The sequence below is a fragment of the Microcaecilia unicolor genome, chromosome 1 (assembly GCF_901765095.1).
Source record: "Microcaecilia unicolor chromosome 1, aMicUni1.1, whole genome shotgun sequence".
Classification (NCBI taxonomy): domain Eukaryota; kingdom Metazoa; phylum Chordata; class Amphibia; order Gymnophiona; family Siphonopidae; genus Microcaecilia; species Microcaecilia unicolor.
The window spans coordinates 712712371-712730385 of record NC_044031.1 but is presented as its reverse complement, the minus strand read 5'-3'; the positions used below and the strand labels follow the sequence as shown (position 1 = coordinate 712730385).

The 18015-nt window shown below is 42.3% G+C and overlaps 1 protein-coding gene across 1 annotated transcript in view; it reads right to left on the bottom strand.

Moving 5' to 3' along the window:
* Nucleotides 1–18015, bottom strand: part of GNB5 (G protein subunit beta 5) — a 125894-nt gene that overhangs the window by 80350 nt on the left and 27529 nt on the right. Inside the window, exons 4-6 of the mRNA XM_030189311.1 lie at nt 15186–15227; nt 12173–12249; nt 10238–10370 (exon numbers count right to left, since the gene is read on the bottom strand). Of these exons, the coding sequence (XP_030045171.1) occupies nt 10238–10370; nt 12173–12249; nt 15186–15227 (252 nt within the window). The remainder of the gene's footprint in view (nt 1–10237; nt 10371–12172; nt 12250–15185; nt 15228–18015) is intronic.

The window sequence follows — 18015 nt, the reverse complement described above, 5'->3', positions numbered from 1 at the left end:
CACTACTAGGGTTACGCAGCACTGTACAGTTTAACAAAGAAGGACAGTCCCTGCTCGAAGGAGCTTACAATCTAAAGGACGAAATGTCAAGTTGGGGGAGTCAAGATTTCCTGAATAGAGGTGTAGTGGTTAGGTGCCAAAGGCGACATTGAAGAGGTGGGCTTTGAGCAAGGATTTGAAGATAGGCAGGGAGGGGGCCTGGCGTATGGGCTCAGGGAGTTTATTCCAAGCATAGGGTGAGGCGAGGCAGAAAGGGCGGAGCCTGGAGTTGGCGGTGGTGGAGAAGGGTACTGAGAGGAGGGATTTGTCTTGAGAGCGGAGGTTACGGGTAGGAACGTAAGGGGAGATGAGGGTAGAGAGGTAAGGAGGGGCTGCAGATCGAGTGCATTTGTAAGTTAGTAGGAGAAGCTTGAACTGTATGCGGTACCTGATCGGAAGCCAGTGAAGTGACTTGAGGAGAGGGGTGATATGAGTATATCGGTCCAGGCGGAAGATAAGACGTGCAGCCGAGTTCTGAACGGACTGAAGGGGGGATAGATGGCTATGTGGGTGGCCAGTGAGGAGTAGGTGGCAGTAGTCAAGGCGAGAGGTAATGAGAGAGTGGACGAGAGTTCGGGTGGTGTGTTCAGAGAGGAAACTTCTGCAATGTTTCCCTTAAAAAATGTCAAAAGGCAGCTGGGACTGTGAGATTCTTAACTCTGCAGTCTCTGCAGAAGTAAAATATGAATGATAAAGAATAAATAGAAATTTCAAAAATGAAATCCCTGTGCATATTCAGGGGTCCCACCCTAACCTCACATAGGAAAGGGAAGCAAGTTTCAAAGGGATTTTTCCCCTCATAAGTAAAAAAAACTGTTTACTCCCAGAAATCCTTCTGAGAATTGCTCCTTGGGACACTAAACAGAAATCGAGGTGTCAGCAAGGTTGAGCTGCTCGGCAACAGATGTAAACTACTGCAGATTACCATTTCATGCCACTGTCAGAAAAAAAAGCTTCCACTACGATAAGACCTCAACCCCCCCCCCCCCCCCCCCCCAGTTTGAGGACATCTCCCTCAGGCCCAAAGCCAGTGGCGTTCCTAGCCTGGATGGCACCCGGGGCGGATCGCCGATGTGCCCCCCCCCCGGTGAAATGACACCCCCCCCGGGTGCACGCCGCTGGGGGGGGTGCTGTAGCACGCGCCTGTCGGCTCCGAGTTCGCTAACTTCGCTCGTTCGCTGCAGCTCCCTCTGCCCCGGAACAGGAAGTAACCTGTTCCGGGGCAGAGGGAGCTGCAGCAAACGAGCGAAGATAGCGAACTCGGAGCCGACAGGCGCGCGTCACGGCACCCCCAGCAGCGTGCACCCAGGGCGGACCACCCCCACTGCCCCCCCCCCCCTTGGTACGCCACTGCCCAATGCTGCCCTCAAAAAAGAACATAAGAAAGCCATACTGGGTCAGACCAAGTCCATGTGGTCCAGTAACCTGATTCCAACAGTGGGCAATCCAGGTCAAACGAACCTGGCAGAAACCTAATTAGTAGCACCATTCCATGCTACCAATCCCGGGGCAAGCAGTGGCTTCCCCCATGTCCAACTCAATAACAGCCTATGGACTTTTCCTCCAAGGAACTTATCCAAACCTTTTTAAAACCTAGATACACTAACCGCTGTTACCACATCCTCTGGCAGCGAGTTCCAGAGCTTAACTATTCTTTGAGTGAAAAAATATTTCTTCCTATATGTTTTAAAAGTGTTCCCATTAATTTCATCAAGTGTCCCCTGGTCTTTGTACTTTTTGAAAGAGTGAAAAATCAATTCACTTTTACCCGTTCTACACCATTCAATCATATCCCCCCTCAGCCATCTCCTTTCCAAGCTGAAGATCCCTATCCTCTTTAGCTTTTCCTCATATGGGAGGAGTTCCATCCCCTTTATCATTTTGAACATTCTTCTTTGAACCTTTTCTAATTCTGCTATATCTTTTCTGAGATACGGTGACCATAATTGAACACAATACTCAAGGTGAGGTCGCACCATGGAGTGATATAGAGACATCATATTCTTGGCCTTATTTTGCATCCCTTTCCTAATAATTCCTAGCATCCTGTTTGCTTTCTTGGCTACTGACGCACACTGGGCAGAAGATTTCAGCATATTGTCTACAATGACACCTAGAACTTTGTTGAGTGCTGACTTCTAAGGTGAACACTAACATAAGATAACTATGATTCGGATTATTCTTCCCAATGTGCATCACTTTGCATTTGTCCACATTAAATTTCATCTGCCATTTGGATGCCCTGTCTTACAGTTTGCTAAGGTCTTCTTGCAATATTTCACAATTCACGTGCATTGTCACAACTTTAAATAGTTTTGTGTCATCTGCAAATGTAATCATCTCACTCATCATTCTAATTTCCAGATCATTTAAAAATGTTAAATAGCACTGGTCCCAGTACAGATCCCTGCGGCACTCCACAATTCACCCTCCTCCATTGACAAAAATGGTCATTTAGCCCTACGCTCCAACCAATTCCTAATCCACAGAAGGACATTGCCTTTTTAAATTTCTCAGGAGTCTCTCATGAGGAACTTTGTCACAAGCTTTCTGAAAATCTAGATACACTACATCAACCGGCTCACCTTTATCCACATGTTTATTCATGCCTTCAAAGAAATGAAGAAAATTAGTGAGGCAAGACTTCCCTTGGCTGAACCCATGCTAACTCTGTTCCATTAAACCATGTTTGTCTACGTGTTCCGTAATTAGTTTCCACTATCTTGCCCAGCACTGATGTCAGGCTTGCTGGTCTGTAGTTTCCCAGATCACCCCTGGAACCTTTTTGAAAATTGGTGTTACATTGGCCACCCTCCAATTTTCAGGAACTATGGATCATTTTAACGACAGGTTACATGTCACTAACATCAGATCAGCAATTTCATGTTTGAGTTCTTTCAGCACCCTGTGGTTTATACCATCCGGTCCAGGTGATTTGTCAATCTTTAACTTGTCAATTTGGTTCAGTACATCTTCCAGGTTCAGCGAGATTTCTTTCAGTTCCTCTTAAGTAGAGAGGTGTGGTAGCCGTGTTAGTCCACTCTTAAAGGTTATCAATAGAAATCAAACAAAATAAAACATGGAAAAGAAAATAAGATGATACCGATCTGACAAAGAAGGGCAACCTTCGAAAGCTAATCAAGAAATGTATTAAGTTATGTCCAATAAAAAAGGTATCTTATTTTCTTTTCCATATTTTATTTTATTTGATTTCTATTGATAACCTTTCAGTTCCTCCAAATCATCACCCTTGAAAACCATTTCTGATACAGGTACATCTTCATCCGTGAAAACTGAAGCAAACAATTCAAATCAATCTATCCGCTATGGCCTTGTCCTACCTGAGGGCCCCCTTTGCTCCTACATGATCTAACAGTTCCACAGATTCCCTCACAGGCTTTCTGCTTTTGATGCATCTGAACAAGGTGTTACTATGAGTTTTTGTCTCTAATGCAAGTTTTTCTTCATATTCTCTTTTAGCCTTCTTTATTAATGCTTTGCATCCAGCTTGACAGTGTTTATGTTGCTTATAGGTTCACCTTCCACTCAAGTTCAAACACTCTCAGCGTACATCATATCCTCGCATTTAATACAAACAGATTTATCATCATCATCATTTGTTTCTAATGATCATCATTTGATTCTAAAGCAATGATATACAGTGGTGGAAATAAGTATTTGATCCCTTGCTGATTTTGTAAGTTTGCCCACTGACAAAGACATGAGCAGCCCATAATTGAAGGGTAGGTTATTGGTAACAGTGAGAGATAGCACATCACAAATTAAATCCGGAAAATCACATTGTGGAAAGTATATGAATTTATTTGCATTCTGCAGAGGGAAATAAGTATTTGATCCCCCACCAACCAGTAAGAGATCTGGCCCCTACAGACCAGGTAGATGCTCCAAATCAACTCGTTACCTGCATGACAGACAGCTGTCGGCAATGGTCACCTGTATGAAAGACACCTGTCCACAGACTCAGTGAATCAGTCAGACTCTAACCTCTACAAAATGGCCAAGAGCAAGGAGCTGTCTAAGGATGTCAGGGACAAGATCATACACCTGCACAAGGCTGGAATGGGCTACAAAACCATCAGTAAGACGCTGGGCGAGAAGGAGACAACTGTTGGTGCCATAGTAAGAAAATGGAAGAAGTACAAAATGACTGTCAATCGACAAAGATCTGGGGCTCCACGCAAAATCTCACCTCGTGGGGTATCCTTGATCATGAGGAAGGTTAGAAATCAGCCTACAACTACAAGGGGGGAACTTGTCAATGATCTCAAGGCAGCTGGGACCACTGTCACCACGAAAACCATTGGTAACACATTACGACATAACGGATTGCAATCCTGCAGTGCCCGCAAGGTCCCCCTGCTCCGGAAGGCACATGTGACGGCCCGTCTGAAGTTTGCCAGTGAACACCTGGATGATGCCGAGAGTGATTGGGAGAAGGTGCTGTGGTCAGATGAGACAAAAATTGAGCTCTTTGGCATGAACTCAACTCGCCGTGTTTGGAGGAAGAGAAATGCTGCCTATGACCCAAAGAACACCGTCCCCACTGTCAAGCATGGAGGTGGAAATGTTATGTTTTGGGGGTGTTTCTCTGCTAAGGGCACAGGACTACTTCACCGCATCAATGGGAGAATGGATGGGGCCATGTACCGTACAATTCTGAGTGACAACCTCCTTCCCTCCGCCAGGGCCTTAAAAATGGGTCGTGGCTGGGTCTTCCAGCACGACAATGACCCAAAACATACAGCCAAGGCAACAAAGGAGTGGCTCAGGAAGAAGCACATTAGGGTCATGGAGTGGCCTAGCCAGTCACCAGACCTTAATCCCATTGAAAACTTATGGAGGGAGCTGAAGCTGCGAGTTGCCAAGCGACAGCCCAGAACTCTTAATGATTTAGAGATGATCTGCAAAGAGGAGTGGACCAAAATTCCTCCTGACATGTGTGCAAACCTCATCATCAACTACAGAAGACGTCTGACCGCTGTGCTTGCCAACAAGGGTTTTGCCACCAAGTATTAGGTCTTGTTTGCCAGAGGGATTAAATACTTATTTCCCTCTGCAGAATGCAAATAAATTCATATACTTTCCACAATGTGATTTTCCGGATTTAATTTGTGATGTGCTATCTCTCACTGTTACCAATAACCTACCCTTCAATTATGGGCTGCTCATGTCTTTGTCAGTGGGCAAACTTACAAAATCAGCAAGGGATCAAATACTTATTTCCACCACTGTATGTATGCATGCATTTATTTATTTATATTCATCCAGATAATCGAAGGATTTTACAGCCAGATCCTTGCAATAAATTTTTCCTGTTGTCCAGCCAAACATTACAACATCAGAGGTATCACAAGAATTCTATTATAGTTTGTTGCTTAGAACTGTTAATCCGTTTACCTATTATTACCAGTTTGTCCATTAATTTGTTCATTATGTATTATCTTTTATCTTGTAATTATTTTTAATCACTAATTTTTAATTGTTTAATCACATTATAAATCTATACTATTTTCATGTTTTATTATTGCACATAAGTTTCCTTATTGATTAATTTGATGTACCTTTATACACTCTCAGTGTCTGCAGTTATAAGTTTAAATGTCACATCATGTGTTTACATATGCTTTTGATCGGAACGTTTCATCATATATTAAATTTCAGAATTCCATACAGTCAACAATTTTTATACATTCATAACGTTTTCAATTATTAATTCATAACCTTATAACTTTATAAGTCAAACCATGCGTTTTTTCTATATAATTTTATGATTCAAATGTTTTATTTTATTCATTTATTTATGTAATTATTTTAGACAATAGACTATATATGTTCATGTCTGTTCTTTATGTAGATTCATCAAGACTCCTGAGGCAGGCCTTCAGGCCGAAACACAGTCATGTCAGGTCATTTTTAAGTATCTTCAATAAAGACTTCTTTGTTATCCTCCTTGGATTCACCTCACTGTTTTCATTTGCTTTTTGCTTCTTACTTTCTTCATTTGGATCCTTTTTCCATCCTTTGAAGGATGCTCTTTTGGCTCCAATAGCCTCTTTCACTTCACCTTTTAACCATTCTGGCTGTCATTTGCTCTTCTTTACACCTTTGTTAATACATGGAATACATCTTGTCTGGGCTTCCATGATGGTATTTTTAAACAACGCCCATGCCTGCTTTAAAGTCCTAACCTTGGCAGATGACTTTTTATTCATTTTCCTCATTTTGTTGTAGTCGCCCTTTCGAAAATAAATGCTGCTACAGTAATTTCCTTAGTGACTTCATTCCAGATATCAGCTCAAATTTGATCATGTTATGATCTCTGTTTCCCAATGGATCCAACACTGTTACGTCTCGTACCATGTCCTGTATTCCACTAAGGACTAGATCTAAAATAGCTCCCCCTCTTGTCGGTGCTTAGACAAGCTCCTCCAAGATGCAGTCATTTATTACATCTAAGAATTTTACCTCCCTGGTGCTCCCTGATCTAACATTTATCCAATCAATATTGGGGTAATTGAAATCACCCATTATTATAATGTTGCCCAATTTGCCAGCTTTCCTAATTTCTGTAAACAGTTCATCTATCTGTTCGTTCTGTCCTGGCACACAGTATTACAGCTCTAGCAGTATGCTCTTTCCCTTCACACACAGAATTTCTATCCACAAGGATTTCACGCTGCTATCTGTTTCATGCAGAATATTTAATTTTGCTTGACTCAATTCCCTCTAACATATTGCACAACCCCCCCCCCCTCCAATTTGATCCACTCTATCATTGTGATATAACTTGTACCCTGAAAACACAGTGTCCCACTGATTGCCCTCCTTCCACCAGATCTCTGAGATGCCTATTATATATCTTTTTGTTTAATGCTACATACTCCAACTCTCCCATCTTATATTTTAGACTTCTAGAATTTGTATGTAGACACTTCAAATTGTGTTTTTTCCTTGCATCTACAAGCCGTTTTGATGTTGATGGGGATAATTTGCATCCTTTATTCTGCTCTCCCATTAAACACTCCTGGCTTTCTTTCACCATTGTTGAAACCTCTCTATTAGGATTCCCATTCCCTAAAGATCCTGTTTCAGTAGTATATTTGAAGGATACTTGACATCGAACCATGTACTCCTGGGTGACCGTCGGCTTTCCTCTCTAGTTTAGTTTAAAAGCTGCTCTATCTCCTTTTTAAATGTTAGCACCAGCAGCTTGGTTCCATTCCGGTTAAGGTGGAGTCCACCCTTTGAGAACAGGCTCCCCCTTTCACAGAATGCTGCCCAGTTCCTAAGGGGAAATGGGGAAATGGGACTTGATATACTGCCTTTCTGAGGTCTTTTGCAACTACATTCAAAGCGGTTTACATATATTCAGGTACTTATTTTGTACCAGGGGCAATGGAGGGTTAAGTGACTTGTCCAGAGTCACAAGGAGCTGCAGTGGGAATCAAACTCAGTTTCCCAGGATCAAAGTGCACTGCACTAACCACTAGGCTACTCTTCCACTTCACTCCACTAACAAATCTAAATCCCTCATCCTTGCACCATCATCTCAACTACGCATTGAGACTACGGAGCTCTGCCTGTCTCTTGGGTCCTGCGCATGTAACAGGGAACATTTCTAAAAATTTGGCTTCCAGAACCTCCCTCCCACATTTTCCCATGTCACTGGTACCAACATGTACCAAGACAGCTCCTTTCCAGCACTATCTAAAATCCTATCTTCTGGATGTAGCCAGACAGTGGTTTATGATGTTCTGGCTCTTAAGTAAATATCTTGGTGCAGGCCAAAATAAATAAAAGTCACTTAATCCTCCACTGCTATTGCTTCAGGTGGAAACTATGAGAACCTTAATCTGAAGAGCGCTGAAATCTGTTTTCCCAGACACTAAGCCCAGATTTAACATGGCACTGTTTGAGGCTTCTTATTTTTTTCTATTTAGGAGGTGCTAGGTGCTCCTGTGTTAACTCTGCATTATCCAGTTAGCACGCACTAATCATAACAGTCTAGCTGGATAATGCAGGAATGCCCACTCTCTGCCCAAGAGATGCCCCTTCCTAAAAATATTTTTTTAAATAGTGAATACACTTAGCATGCAAAAAAAAAAAAAAGCATAATACTGCAAATGGTTTAATGCGCTTTGGGATAGCCCATTTTCCTGTGCTAAAGCTGTGTTAAGGACTTAACGCCCTTTAGTGAAAGGGCCTATTAGATTGTAAGCTCACTGGGAACAAGGATATACTTAGTGCTACTATTGACAAAGTTATTAGAATCTAAACAGATAACTAAAATACAAATATGCAAAATTATAGGAGGAATGAGATATACTACAAAGAAGGAAAAGATAAACTGAACCCCTCCCCCCCCCAAAAAAAAAAAACCAAAAAAAATTGTGCTGAAAGTGACATAGCTCAGGATGTCTAATAGCAGAAGCATTAGAACTTCTAGCTACAGACTGACAAGAAGACACAACAAGTTAATTACAGAGACTTAAGTTTTAAGACACTTGTAAACTGCAAGAATAACTCTCATCAGAAAGAAACTTCCTGCTAGATGCTCATTTTCCACAGAAGACTACCTACACTACAAGTGTTCATGTACTTTGCACCCATTTGTGTGGGAGATAAAAGCAAACATGCAAGCATTAAAAAAAAAAAAAAAGAAAGACAGACAGATTTACAGGCACTCCACTCAACATTCAGCGGTGTCTGAGCCACTGAGAACTACAAGCTAAACTGACCCCAGATATTCAATCAAACAAACAGTGGATCCAAAAATGCTTGTGGAGAGGTCACCTTCTGTGTTGGCCCAGATATTCAATGCCAGGGCAAGCACCACTCTCCTCCACTACACATCCGATCCCCTCCCCATGCCCTTACCCCCCAAGCCCAGCCCTTCTCTGGGACCTACCCAGGGATATTCAGTGGTGCTGGGCACAAGCGGTCCCCTATTGCTTCTGCCTGGGCCTTGGCTGGAATCCAAACTAGCCATCATGGCCCTAGTGGTAGTCTTTAAGTACTACAACTAAGGGGCATCCTTTCATATATAGAGAAAATATACAGATGGGATGGCTTGTGGTCCGGGGAACAGGTTTTAGAACGGGGGTGGGATTTCAGGCCGGGAAAGGAGATCGGATAGGGAAATGAATGGCTGGGAAGAGGTGCGCCACCATGACAGGTATTTCTTTTTTAATTATTTCTTTTCAGTGGGCCCACACCACCTACATTGAAAGTGCAGGTGCTCCCACACTACCTGTCACTGCATGTAACATAGTGCCTGTACGGTAACTGTCTGCACTGCGCAGAAAATGCAGGGCAGATTCAGAGCACATCCCCTATATTTACTGCACAGGTGTGCACTTCAGGTATGCTAAGTGGAAAGGCTTACCGCATTTTAGTAAAAGACGCCCTTATATTTACACCTAGTCTTCAACATGCACAAATTTTCAGGGTGAAATTCACATACGTCTGCTTCAATTTTCTCCTCAACTCCTACCCTAGGAATGCATCCACAGTTGGGTAAAGTACATTCTGGATGTGCCTAATTTTATGTCCATATCCAGCGGGCAACTTTCTAAAAGCCCATGTTTGTGTGGAAAGCAGTGCTCTATACATAGAAATACTTTTGAAAATCACCCTCAACATACATAACTTACACCGCCAATAGAAAATAACCATCACTGTACTAAAAATAAAATTATAATGATGACCTCTGTAACTGACGACTCAGCTTAAAGTTTTCTTTTATAATGTGCATGCCAACCACAGGCTAAATTAGAACATTAATTGTATCTTGAAATCTATTAGCAAAGCAATTCTCACCATCCAGCAAATGGCCCGGTCCTATAAACAGAAAGTTGACATTTCCTTGTTTCCTTTGGGAAAAATCAAAGAACAATCCAAGGCCAGAAGTGACAGTGACTCCATGTCCAGGGCTGCTGAGTCCATGTATGTACTCTCCAGGATCCCAATGGGTCCTTGTGACCTGGACTGGCCACCATCAGAGACAGGATGCTGGGCTCAATGGACCTCTGGTCTGATCCTGGATAGCACGTCTCATGTTCTTCAGTGTTTAAAGCATGACAGTAAGCCCTTTCAAAAACCACAGACTGGAACGTGATGTACCATTTCTAGGGACCATTACCCGTACAGGGGCACTGTTTCCTGCCGTCCCCTTTACCTGCATATCGGAGTTTGTAAAGCTGCACGCTGAGAGGTAGTTTGTGTGCATCGCTACAGACTTCTTCTTTGCTGCCATGTTTTCGTTCTTATCAAAGGTCAGCGGGTAGACAGAGCACTTGTTGTCCAGGCCACTGAAAAAAAAAAAAAAAAGAATGAATTCGGCATCTTTCATACAAAACAGCCTGAGGCAGATTTCTCAACTAAAGGACTTCAAAACAGACCCCTAATTACTAAAGCTGCAATAAAATGTTTGATCAAAAGTAGATTCCTGTGGGATTCATTAAACAGTGGTATCCTTTGTGGTCTAGCCTGTGGTCAGAACGATGCTTGGGAGCCAGGGAGAGGACTGGCCAACAGGAAAAAGGAGGTGCTGGTGCCTCTGTGTAAGTCCACACAGAAACAGAAGAACAAAAACCCTCGCAGTCAACCAAACAGACACAAACACAGCGAAGGAGACTAGAAAATTAGCCAGACTATGTTAAAAAGCTAGTATTAGCATGCAAGACTCGAAACGTACTGTATTTTGGCCTATTAGGCCTGCATCAGGAGTCTCTACAGCAGGGTTGTCCAACCTTGGTCCTTGAGGGCCACAATCCAGTCAGGTTTTCAGGATTTCCCCAGTGAATATGCATGAGATCTATTTGCATGCACAGCATCCATTGTATGCAAATAGATCTCATGTATATTCATTAGGGAAATCCTGAAAACCCAACCTGATGAGGGCTGAGGTTGGACACCCCTGCTCTAAAGGATGTGAACAAATATATCCGCCTGGCGTGTATAGCATCTTTGGTTTTAAATAGCGCTGTAAAACTCCGGCATATATGCCGGCTCTCTCTATATAAAGCTTAGTGATCGACATTTCTACAGTTCATAGACAGAGATTGTGTTAGATCCTGCTGTTGAACTGAGACCTGCTGTTTAAATCTTACAGCGTGATTTAAACCAAAGACGTTATACACACCGGGCGGATATATTTGTTCACAACCTTTAGAGGCTCCTGATGCAGGTCTAATAGGCCGCAACATGGCCCTTGTCGAGTCTTGGATGCTATTACAAATTTGAACTTTTTAACATTGGCTGGCTACTTTTCTGGTCTCCTTCACTGTGTAAGTCCCTGGTGAGAACTCATTTGGAATACTGTGTACACTGCTGGAGTATACACTTCCAAAAAAAGATGTAAACAGGATGGAGTCGATTCAAGGGCAGCTACTAAAATGGTCAGTGGCCTTCATCAAACAGCATATGAAGACAAGATTTCAACAGGCTTACCCTGGAGAAGAGGTGAGAAAGAAGATATATGATACACTTAAATACAACCAATGTATACATTCACCAGTCAGGCCTTTTTCAATGGAAAGCAGGCTCTGCAATGAAGGGTCAGAAGAAGAAGGTGAAAGGGGATGGGCTGAAAAATAAATAAGGAAATATTTCTTCACAGAAGGGGTAGTGGGTAGATGCAACAGCCTCCAAGTAGAGGTACTGTAACAGAATTCAAGAAAGCGTGAAACAAGCGAAGAGGTTCTCTTAGCAGGAGGAGGAGCAGTAGAGGCTGGGATCTTAGTTTGGATGAGCAGACTGGATAGACCATAAGGTCTTTCTGCTACGATTTTCTATATTTCAGAGCAGAGTATATTAACAGAGAGTCTGTAGTGCTATGCCTCATGCATGCCCTGAATTTCTTTTCTGGAATTGTGGCAATTATTCTTTGCAACACTCTGCATATCTCCTGGACAAACCCTTTTTGGCTACCATCCTGCAGAAAACACATTTCTCCATATATCTGCCCTTCAGAGCTTCAAAAGACATGATGACTGAACCACGCACCACCAAATAAGGAAAGCTTATACTATCCTCACTTACCTTACAACACACATCCAGCTCTTGAAATCCACCAAAATAATAAACAACTGGCACTTCTGTAATCACTTACCCACAAGCAATGGCACATCCAGAAGGGGCATATGCACAGGCCATTACCCAGGTACATGGCATGGTGACTGCATGTTCCTGAAACAAACAAGGTTCCTTATTACTAGGGGAAATATCTAATACATTTGCACCCTGTGACTATTATTATTACAATTCTTCTTATCAGGAGTCTAAATAATTGCAGTGCTGATTTAAATTAACTACAAACGTTGTGGAACAATATGCCTTTGGCGATCCAGTCTGAGCCACACTATCATGACTTTCATACGAAGTTGAACACTCAGTTGTTTTCTTGATCTATTAGCTGCATATATGTGTTATGTTTATTGGTTGAGTTTTTGTTTTTGAATTGTTGTGTTTTTAATTGCTTTATGTCCTTGTGTAATGTTAATTTTTATTGTAATTCACTGACAGACTGCTAATCATGAGCAAAACATCAAATCAGAAAAACTAAACTGTAAATTTGATTTTAAGTTCTAATGGATTCCGTGGTTTGGAGAGAAAAGCCTTCGGAACCAGCAGCTCAACAAGTCTCTCTTTGGAATGTAATGCAGCATGTTTTGTGCTGCACAATGAAACACAAGGAAGACAACCTTAAAGGCCTTGCTTGTGTAGGGGCAGAGGGAAAAATGTCAACCTGCAAAAGAAAACCAATTGCTTTCATGAAATGGAATCAATAATGTTGCCAGTATGTGAACAGGATGACGCACGTCTGGGCATATCGTAGCTGTGAAATGTACCAAAAACAACAGATTTATACAACAGAAAAAAAAAGCACAAATTGTAAATGGCTATTAGCAGCAACTACTGAGCCAGGCAGATACTTTATCCACACATCCCTGAACCTCAGTCCAAGTGATGGGGGAAAAGCTTTTCCAGGTACCAAAATTAAAGGTGATTTGGAAATACATAACAAATGGAGTCTAGGATTATTTTCTTCCACAACATTATAACTTGTGGCTGATTTACACGTTAAAAACAATTAACGCTAAGGGGCAATTCTATAAGTTAGTCTTTTACAAAGGCGTTAGCGTTTTTAGCACACCCTAAAAATAAGTGTGTACTATTTATTTATTTAGATTTTGCTCACACCTTTTTCAGTAGTAGCTCAAGGTGAGTTACATTCAGGTACTCTGGATATTTCCCTGTCCCAGGAGGGCTCACAATCTAAGTTTGTACCTGAGGCAATGGATGGTTAAGTGACTTGCCCAAGATCACAAGGAGCAGCAAAGGGATTTGAACTGGCCATCTGTGGATTGCAAGACCTGTGCTCTAACCACTAGGCCACTCCTCCACTAAACACTAGAGATGCCCATATATTCCTATGGGCGTCTCTAGTGTTTAGTGCATGATAATCATTAGCACCTCTTTTAGGCATCCTAACACTGCATGGTGACAGCTTATTTTATAACGGCATCTGGGTTCCCAGATTCCATTACAGAATATTAGCATAAGCCAGATTTGGCTTGCCTTACATTTAAGCGTCCACAGTTATACCAGCCATGGACCCGGTGAATACAAAGATCAGAAATAGAGGGCCATGAAGTGAAAAAAAGAGAAAAAGAGAATGGGCTGGGGAAGGAAAGAAAGGCAAGGGACAATGGAAGGGAAAGGAAGGGGCTAAAAGTGGGAGATAGAAAACAAAAGTGAAAAGAAGGAGACTGAGGACTGGAGGGTAAGAACAGGGGAAGATGTGGGATAGCAGAGAAAAGTGAAATGAAGAAAAAAGTGTTAGATATAGAATGGAAAAATACAGGAGAGAGGAGAAATGGAAAGGAGAAGCTGAAAAAAAAAAAAAACCAAAGAAGAAGAAACACACAAGGAAAGTAGAAAAGAGTGACTGAAACCAACCTAGTAACAAAATTAAATGCCAAGACAACAACGAAAGAAAAGTAAAAAAAATATTTACAATCTGTAGGGACTGGAATGTGTCAGTTTTGAGAAAGTACATCTTTTCTATTTTTTATTTTATAGCATATAGAAGGAAATACATTTCTTTTTCTCTTTTACCAGTATTGCACTGCTTATAGGGTCTGGCTTTCTTGGGGGTTTCCAGTTCAGTTATCCTGTGTTCTGCATTTGTGACTGAACTGAAAGATTCTGCTACCTTTTGGTTCTTGCACAGGGATCTGAACAACCCTACTTTGTTCTAGTGTCCCAGTAACGGGTGTTCTGGTGCTCCAGGGCCTAGTGTAATATATATAGTGCTGCTGCAGTTTTGTGTCCAGGGAGTTAGTGTGTTATGACATGGTAAGTTTGCTATGTAGAGTCTTGAGTGTCTTTTTGTAGGGTTTTGTGTTATTTATGTGAAGAAGGTCCTGGGTTTTTTTTTTTTATGCCTTATATAGATAACTTAAAGGTGGAAGGGCTGGTGGTGGTGAACAAGATGTGTGCAACTGTCACTTTGGCTTGCTCCTTTTCATAATTTGCTTGCCTCTCTGCTGCCACCCCAAATATTTCTATCCAGAGACGCCATTACTGGCAGGATATTAACCACCCAGTGGCGTTCCTAGGCTGCCTGACACCCGGGGCGGATCGCCGATGCGCGCCCCCCCCCCCCCCGGGGTGCAGCGCCCCCCCCTGGCAAAATTACACCCCCCCCCCCACCCGGGTGCATTTTTACCTGCTGAGGGGGTGCTGCGCGCCTGTTGGCCGAGTCCGCTCGTTTCCTCCCTGCTGCTCCCCCTCTGCCCCAGAACAGGAAGTAACCTGTTCCGCGCAGAGGGAGCAGCAGGGAGGGAACGAGCGGACTCGGCCAACAGGCGTGCGGCACCCCCCCCAGCGGCGTGCACCCGGGGCGGGCGCCCCCCCCCCCCCCACCCCCTTGGTACGCCACTGTAACCACCCATATCTCAGTCTCAGCCAAAAGGCCAGAAGTGACCACAATGCACAGACTCTGCATTTAGAACTCAATCTAAAGCACAAGATGCAATCAAGTCAGACTTTGTTTGAACCTCCAAGCTGCTGTAGACAGCACATGCACATAGCACACAGAGTTCAGAACAAGCACTCACCTTGTTCGTGGTGAAGGCATCCCAGACTATCACCTTGCCATCCTGAAGTTTAAAAGGCACAAACATGGAGTTACATGAACACCTTCTCTAGGCAGACTGTATTTCATTTCAACCAGACTTGATCAAAGGAAACAGCTCTTTGTTTTGAAGATGAAATGTTAATGGGAACAATTATTTTGAACAATTACAGCATGTTTTTGAAAAACATCTTTTATACTTCCCCCTTTCCTCTTGTGATTACAATATTCTTCCTTGCCATAAACTTTTTTCACTCAAGATAATTAAAACAAATGACCCCTGTAAAGCTGGAGACAGCACAGGCTTCAGACAGGTTTCACTGCTGAAGACTTAGTGTTACCCACCCCCACACTCTTGAGTGTGATGTATAAGATGACGGTGTTCCAACAGCCTGATGGTTGTAGTCGTGCCAGCCTGGTCGGAACACCTGACACCAAGAATGAGGAGTGGGTACAATAACTAACCACGTCACTCAGCCACTCGGACTCAGTGAGGAAATGAAACTAAATTTCAGGATACTTGCTTGCTTGAGCGTACAAACCCAGACAGCAACAGGTTTTTTTTATCAATAACAAAGTAACATTTATTAGTATCCCTTTTTCAGTGAAATAGACAAAGTAATTTCAATGCAATTAAAATTTGTACAACAAACCCAACAGTTAACTAAAACAAATACTTTCTTTTCTTTCCAGGAGTTCACACCTCTGCATCAGATTAAAGAAGTCAGATAAGTATTACATTTCTTTTTTCTTAGTTCTGTTTCCCTTTTAAACTCTTCTTAATGCCCCTTTGGTTAACTTTCTTTCTGAATTTGATACTTTGTGTCAACTTTTATGTTTTTCAGGAGACGTCTCCACTCACTTTTTACAGGAACAGGTAAGTGCTTTATTTATTTTCTTTCTCTTTTCCTTTTCCCTTCCCAGGTAAGTCTCTCTCACTTTTCCCTTATCCTTTACCCCAGTCCCGTTTCTCCCCCCACAGTCACTTAGCTGCTGATGCTTCAGACTTCTTTTCTCCCAAACGTGCAGCGAAATCTTTCTTGCGTCGGGACCCTTGCAGTCGTCTTCAGAAGAATGTGTACACGACTCTTCTTCCTAAACCTTTCCTTAAATTTAAAGTAAATGGAAGCAAGACCCTAGCTACTCTGTTTAAGTCCATAAGGATTCTGCACTTCAGGGAAGCAAATGTTTTTTTTCACTGTGGCCTTCTAGCTGAAGAAATAAAAAAATAATTTCAGATTCCCTCTCTGTCAGATCCTTTCCTTCTCTACCTAAACTTTTTTTATTCCCTAACTAGCACTAACACAGGTGTGTTTGGCAGTCTTCTTCTTTTCACCATTTATTCACAACACACATATCCTCCTTCCACATTCCCTTCAATTTAAAACTAAGCTGTGACCCTATTAACCCACAACTTAACCCCTACTTAACCCCTATCCCTATATGCTTAACTCTTGCTTAAATACACTATTTCCTAAACAATCCTTTCTAGACCCTTCCCCTGTTTCCCTTATAATTAGCCCCTTAACCCCAAAAATCCCAAAATTCCCAAAATTCCCACTAAAACACCCTAAAAATCTTCTCTTTTAACCTGTAACCTTCCCACTAAGCCTTAACCAATTTCACAATAAAATCTCTCAAATTAAAAACTCTCAAACACCATAAAATTCTCCACATCACCAAGTACACCTCCTCTCTCTCAGACTGTCCAACACACTCTCTTCACCATTCACTCCACATTTACACAAAATTCCCAAATCTCCCTTTCTCAATCTCCCTTTTACTATCACTCTCACCTAAATACTTTCACTGCCAGCCAAACTCACTTCCTAAAACTTTTAATTTCCTTCAATTCCACACTGCCTGTCCCACATCAAACAGCACATCCACTCTCTTCAGTTGCCAGAACCTCTCTCTGCAACTGCCAGCCAGCCCCGTCTCCCAGGTAACCCCTCCTTAGCTTCCCATTCCAAAACCCTTCTCAAAATTCTAAGCTACATTGCTGACTGGCGGAATGTTCACCAGCACAAGTAAATCCCCATTTTACCACTTTCTTTTTATCTTCTTTCCCTAACCCCACGTTACATTCACCCATGCTGAAAACAAATATTGTCCCCAATATTTCATCACACTAACTCATCCTCGCATCACCTCTACCCAAACCCCCATATCCCCCTTTTCTAAATTTTTCTCCCAACCAAAAGAATACATCCTTACTCCCATTCTTTCCCATTCCCTACCAACCAATCAAACAAAAATTTCCCTCCAACCCTCAATCATCCCTCCAACCATCCACTCAAATATGGAGAATGCACTGCCTTAGCACTCCTACTAGAGCTTCTTACATTATCAGTGTTCTCATAATCTGGCTCAGCAGGTATAATAGTTATATCAGTACATATAATGTACCAACCATATTTTTTTAGACACCCAGTCAGGATGTACACAAGACATTCTCCAGCTTTGCATTCCTTATTCTTAAAACATTGTCATTACTTCCCAAAATTTCTATCAGCTTATCCAGTTGAGCCTACCAGAGGTCCTGAATTTTATGTCGCCCCGAGAACCTCTGTCCCCACAACAAAACCCAATCTCTCTTTCTCCGCAACAACCTGTTGTACTCTTGCAGTAACTGACGTAGAGGCTTGGGCTGCCACCTGTGTGGGACAATTTTGTTTCTGAACTTTCATTAGCTCCTTCTTCTCCACCCATTCCTGCATCTGTATTCTTTGTGAATCTTCTTCCACCCTTGCTTGTTGTTCTTCAATTAATTGTATCATTCTTTGTTCCAGCTGTTGTTTGGATACAACTGT